Genomic DNA, 6,917 nt, shown 5'->3' on the forward strand with positions numbered 1-6,917 from the left:
GTTAATTGGTAGACCACAAGCATCTCTTGGGATACGTTTATTTTGGCGTTTATTACAAAAAAACTTTTACCAGCAAAGTTTATATTAATTTTCATACCATTGATTTCGACATTATGTGGTAAAAATTTTACCATTGTGTTTAGCTTAACTCTGAATAGTCTTCTAACATCTTCGATAGTTCGGTCAAAGTCGTAAGTAGTATGTTTGATTGAGTAAATTCTATCAGTGTAAGGAGCAAGTTTATCGGAAAGTTCAGAATCGGTGACTGTTGGATTGCTCGTAATTGTTATTAAAAAACCTTGTTTTTCTCTTCGCTTGAAAACAACGGGTTTCTCGCATTCATTGATTTCAATCTGCTCCATCAAAAGGTTATTAGGTTAAGAACCGTTATCCACCTACCATCTCTGTGGTAAGTAATATTTTCAAGAAAGTTGGTTTTGCCCCCGCCCTCCCACCCTCCCAAAGTTACTTTAAAAGGTCAACTAAGTAATTTTTAAGAAAAAACGACATAGAATAAACTTTTTTTTTTTAGTAATGTTTTTAAAGTTATTTATAATTTTCAAATAAAAAATTTTCCTTTATTGTTATTTTTTATTCTAATCATCATCAATTTCTACATCTATATTAAAGTTTTTATTAAATCGATCAATATCGTTGTCATCATCTGATGTATCATCATCATTATTGTCATTGCTTATAATTAACATCTACTTCTTCCAGTACTAAAAGGTCTGTAACTTCTTTTGGAAGAGTATAAGTTTTATTTTTAGATCTTGTACCTAAAGATAATGTACTTATAATTGAGTCTGATGAGTTCATTGCACGTGTAAATACATCAAATAAATTTTCTTCTCTTGAGCATTTGCCAGAATGTTGTAGCCAATCTTTTTTTTAGTGATTTTGTTGCGACACACTAGTGCTTCTTCGCCCATAGCTCCAACGGGAACAGGAAAATTTAAAATAATTTCTCCTCCATGTGCCAAAATTTTATGGACTGTTGCAGGAATTTTAAACCAACTTCCATAAGTTTTTAAGAAAATTGAATATATTTCCTCGCAATAGTTGCTGAATTTTTTAGAATGAACAGTACGGTTACTATTAATGGTTATTAAAACAGTACGAAACCTCATATGAGTTCCTCGCTGATTCCCAGGATTTCACTTAAAGTTTTAAGATTTTTGAAGGCTCTTCTGCAAACGTTTCTTGTAGTACTGTTACTAGTTCCTTCTGCTCTTGGCTCGTCGATTCTCTATCCCGAATGCCTTGACATTAAAAGGTGTATACGTTTTTATTGCTTCAGCACACATTTGTTTATATCCCTTGGTTACCCGCCAAACCTTAAATTCAACACGATAGGCAATATTTAGTAAGCATTCAAAAAATCGAATCCAACAGTGTAAAGGTGACAAGCCAGAGCATCTTTTTTTGCATTGAATTTTTTTAGGTTTTTTATATCACTCATCTTATTAGGTGTTGCTCCACAAATAGGACAGCATTGCATAGATGAAGTTTCTGTGATGAACGCCAAAACTTTGCCATCTATCATACTCAAGATAAATGAAAAGTCCACAAAAATAAATTTGTCATTTGGCAAATCAACTCTAGTAGGCTTCAAAAGTGATATTTCTTTTTCTACATTTTGTTTGATTTTAAGGATAGTCTCATTATTTTCTTTTGTATACTCCATTTAGACAGAATCTTATACTTTGAGGTGTAAGATTTAGCCACATTAAATTTTTTGTGTAATTGTATAATGTTAGCTGCAATGGCGTTGTCGCTACCATTATTAAATCTGAATCACTATCATCAACGCAATCCATTCTCTGATGATATTTAGCGTTTCCAGAAGTTCCATCTAGCCCCCATGAACTCAATAATATTAAATCTTCACAACCTTCATTGTTCTCTTCCAAACACCGATGTTCCCACCGTTCCTACCTCATCATTAATTTATTCTAATTATAGGGAACTAAACTGTACCGCCATTATGGAGGACAAACAAACGTAGGCAAATAGATCGGCAATGTCAACAGAAAGCGAATATATGGATGACTTAGCGCCAAACCAGCTTATACAACGAATATGTTGAAATGAGATAATTTAATGCAAAGTTTAAAAGTCTTTAACAAGAGTCACTAAACCGAAAAAACTAAAAGTAATTGCAGTTCAGTGCACTTAAAAATTTTAATTATAGTATTTTGGTGTTTGCAAAGATACACAACATAAATCATTTTTTAATATAAACTAATTTTTTTCAACTTTATTGTATAGATGGTTTGGCGCTTAACTATCCATATATGCAAATATGTTACCCCATTCAAGCACGTTTTTGCACAGCAGCAACAAAATGGGGAAATGACCATGAAAAAAAAGCATTGGTTTTGTACTCCACCACTATGGAAAAGAAACACTCTAAATTTTCAACAAAAAATTGTGGGTTTTTTATTTCAGTTCATCAACCCTTCCTTGGTGCCAGATTATTTATTACGATTGTTTTTGGAAATGTTTGTCTTGAGATTAAGTGTCCATATAGTGCGAGAGATAACAGATTAGTGAATTATTATATTCTAAAAATTCTTATCTTGAAAATAATGGAGTTTATATTAGCTCTCAAAAAATCACATAAATATTACTATCAGGTTCAGTGTCAGTTATATGCTTCATCAAGTAACTACTGTGATTTTTTTCATTTGGACATCAAAAGATTCGTATTGCGAAAGAATTTTTCCGGATTCAAAATTTATGGACAGGAATATAATAAAATGTAAACAATTTTTTGAAGAATGTATTTTACCCGAACTAATTGACAAATTTTACAGCCATAGAAATCATTTTATGAAAGAAATATCGAATAATTTGTTTCTTTATAAAATTTATATAACATAATAAATATTTTTTTTTACTTTGAGATTTATTAAATTGTAAATTTTATTTTACTACCATTGTTATTATTATTCCTGTTATTATTTTCATATTTTACGTTATTATTATTTATTCATTATTAATTTCATAAAATCGACACAACGTCGAAACCCTTTTATGGTTTTGGTTGAAGCATGCTTAAATACATATAAATATATATATATATATATATATATATATATATATATATTTTATAATTGGAAAGGTTCAATTTCTTCTGTGTTTTATTAATAATTTTAGTATTTAATCTTAATTAAAAAAAAAAAAAAGTTGTTAAAAACCTTTTTTTTTTTTCTTTTTTTTTTTATTGCAAGTTTTACTTTGTGCAAATTTATATTAATCTTTATATATATATTTATTTCTAAGAATTTGTTATTTTACTTTTTATTGATTATTTTATTACTTTAAAAGAAATTTTTTTTTTTTTTTTTTAAAAGAAAAAAAAAAAAATTCTTTTTGTCCCTGTTGCTTTTTGTTTTTGTTTTACCTTTTTAAAAATAAAGTCTTTTTTTAAATATATATTGGTAACATTTATATACTCTATACGAAATTATTTATTTTTTACGGAATCAATCTCGGGGCTTGGCGATAAGACAAATTGTGTCTTCTTCTTGCCCCGGCCATCTGTATATTGGAAATATTGGTTGTATTTATATTTTTATACGGCAAAAAATGGAGAGAGAGAAAAAAAAAAAGACGTCATAACAATATTTATGATTAAGCAAGGTAAACTTCAAAATGAAACTATTCTTGATCAAAATGAAACTATTCTTAAACTTGAATTATTAGAATCGAAAAAAGAAACCGAAAATAGTTCAGCTACATTATGGCCTAATCTTTATGACAAAAATAAATAAAAAGCTATTGTTGTAAACTCAATTACCAAATTTATATTATCTGAAAAGCAAGAGAAAAAAAAGCGTGCCTATGGCCTAATCTTTATGACAAAAATAAATAAAAAGCTATTGTTGTAAACTCAATTACCAAATTTATATTATCTGAACAGCAAGAGAAAAAAAAGAACATTATCGTTTTTGGAATTCCAGAATCAAATAATTTAAATGAACTTGAAAAAAACAAAGGCGACAAGAAAATAATTGACGAGATATTTGAGGAAATTGGTAAAGGCAATGAAAAACCTATAAAATAATAAGATTAAAAAGACAAAAAAGACTCAAAAACTCCTCCGCCCATTATTGCTGTACTTCCTGAAAACAGCGAACGTAATAAAGTTTTACTTGACACTAGGGAATTACGCAAAAACATAAAATATACAAACGTCTTCATTAATCCAGATATGACACTCGCCGAAAGGCAAATCGATTCTCAGCTTAGAAAAGAAAGAAATAAGAAAAACCAAATACTCCTTGAAAATGAACCAAACTCACCCTTTCGATGGTTCATTAGGCGCAACGAAGTTATCAAACTTAATTTTAGTAAACAAAAAATATAAAAAAACTATAAAAAATTGGATTAATTTTCAAACCATTAAAAAAGTCACTGAAATTAAATCCGTCAAAGGTATATACACAAACATCGACTCCTTATTAAACAAACGCGAAATTATTTTTTTAACAGAAACTCTGCCTAAAAATAAAAAAATTGAAGTTAATGATCTCGAGTTTGCTATTGAAAATTACTTACTACATACAAATCACAACAATAGTTCTTGCAGAAGAGGTTTAGCAATATTTATACATAGCAAACTAAAGTCGTCCCTAATAAACCTAGATATATTTCCATCTGAATCGTTCAGTTGTGAAATTACAACGACAACTTCTAAGTTATTGTTAAGCTTACATTACAGATCACCAAATAGTAACGATGAAAACACTAACTGCATAAATCAACACATTGCCAAACTTTCAAATAAATATCCAAACATTCTTATTATTGGAGATTTTAACTACCCAGGTATTAGCTGGCAAAATCCAAAACAACCTATTACAAATTCCTCTAAATCAATTAAATTTACTAAAAATATTCGCAATTCTTTTTTAACCAAACATATTTCAAAAGCAACACACATCAGACAAAATCAGAGTCCTTCTACAATTGACCTCTTATTTACTTCTGATGAAAACATGATTTCCTTTTTAACTCATCTAGCACCCATTGGCAAAATTTATCATCAACTACTCTACTTTACTGTATCGATTGAATCTATTATAAATATACCACAATACCATACAAAATATTTATACACAAAAGGGAACTATGACAAAATTAATGAAGACCTTGCAAATATTTAACTCTGTCCAACATCCAACTCAGACCAACTATGGAGTATCTTTTTCAATAAACTTAAAACTAGTATCAACAATAATATACCAAAATCTAATTTTAAAATATAAAACGCTCAAAATGGATTGACTTTCAAATAATCAATGAACTTAAACTTAAACGAGAGAAATATTGTCAATATATATTGAACAGAAATGAAGAAACATATAATGAGTACCGCATTTCACGAAACAAAACAAAAGCAGCGTGCAGAAAAGCAATTATTGAATTTGAAAAAAAACTGGCGAGAGATAAAGACAAAAATCCAAAAGCATTTTACTCGTATGTCAAATCAAACAGAAAAAACAAAGAAGCATTCCCTGACATTCAATACAATAATATTTTTGCAACTACTGATCTATATAAAGCTCTATTCAATAGTTTTAGTCTATTCAATAGTTTTTTTGCTGATACTTTTTCAAACAAAAAAATAACAGCAACACCACCATTTGACCTAACATATAAAAATGTAAATCCACAAACAAACAATATTGATCTACGTCCAGAAAATATCGAAACATACCTCAAAAGTCTAAACTCATCTAAATCACCAGGCCCTGATGCATTACACCCAATAATATTTAAGAAAACTTGCTTTCAAATGTCTAAACATCTATCTACTATTTTTAACAAAGTACTTGAGAGTGGATCAGTACCCCAAATATGGAAAGAAGCAACAACTACACCCATATTCAAAAAAGGAGACAGATCAAAAGCACTTAATTATAGACCTATCAGTATAACTTGTACTTTAATAAAAATCTTTGAAAAAATTATAAAAAATTATTTTAAGACACATCTAACTAACAATTAATTAGATTTCTTCCAGATCATTCCTACGTAACTGACCTTTTAACTGTTATAATTATTGGACATCATCACTTGATAATAATATTCCCATCGACGACATTTATCTCGATTTTGAAAAAATCTTTGACAAAGTTCCACATAAATTTCTTATTTCTAAATTATAGCTTATGGTATAAATGGATCAATACTATATTGGATTAAAAACTTTTTGAAAAACCGTAGAAAAAGAGTTGTTGTTAATGGTAATTATTCAAACTGGGTACCCGTTAAAAGTGGAGTTCCCCAAGGCTCCGTCTTTTCAGCGTTACTTTTTATTATATATGTCAACGATATCCCTGAAGTAATCAAATCAAAAGCTGCTCTTTTCGCTGACGGTACCAAAATCTTCCGTTCTATTGAAAATACTCAATTTGAGCAAAAATTACAAAATGACATCGACGCTCTTGTTACATGGTCTCAAAAATGGGAAATGAAATTTAACATTGATAAATGTTCTTTAATGCACTTAGGAAACAACAACAAATCCCATACTTGTAATATTCATGATCCAGAAAAAAATTAAAACCACAAATTGCGAACCAGATTTCGGTGTTCACATAGGTTCAAACTTATTATTTTCCAGACACTCAACTATACAAGTCAACAAAGCACAAGTAATAGGAATAATAAAAAGAACATTTACATCATATCCAGACTTGTTATCCTTCAAAAAACTATTTTCAGCACTAGTCCGCCCTCACCTAGAATACTGTGAATCTTTAGCCCTGGACTACTCAAAGACAAACGGCAAATAGAAAATGTGTTAAGAAGAGCTTCGAAACGAATCAATGGATTATATGATTTACCGTATGAACAAAGATTATTGGCGTTAAATATGACAACTATAAAATACTTCGTGCAGA

The 6,917-nt window shown here is 29.2% G+C and overlaps 1 protein-coding gene across 1 annotated transcript; it reads left to right on the forward strand.

Annotated features, from left to right (window-relative positions):
• Positions 1-5,203: 5,203 nt before the first annotated feature.
• LOC136091720 (uncharacterized) lies at positions 5,204-6,577 on the forward strand. The gene is made up of 3 exons (XM_065819427.1): positions 5,204-5,208; positions 5,359-5,942; positions 6,180-6,577. Exons 1-3 carry the CDS (start codon positions 5,204-5,206, stop codon positions 6,575-6,577), a joined length of 987 nt encoding a protein of 328 aa, XP_065675499.1.
• The last annotated feature ends 340 nt before the right edge of the window (positions 6,578-6,917 follow it).

This window comes from Hydra vulgaris, chromosome 15, assembly GCF_038396675.1.
Source record: "Hydra vulgaris chromosome 15, alternate assembly HydraT2T_AEP".
NCBI classification, from domain to species: Eukaryota; Metazoa; Cnidaria; class Hydrozoa; order Anthoathecata; family Hydridae; genus Hydra; species Hydra vulgaris.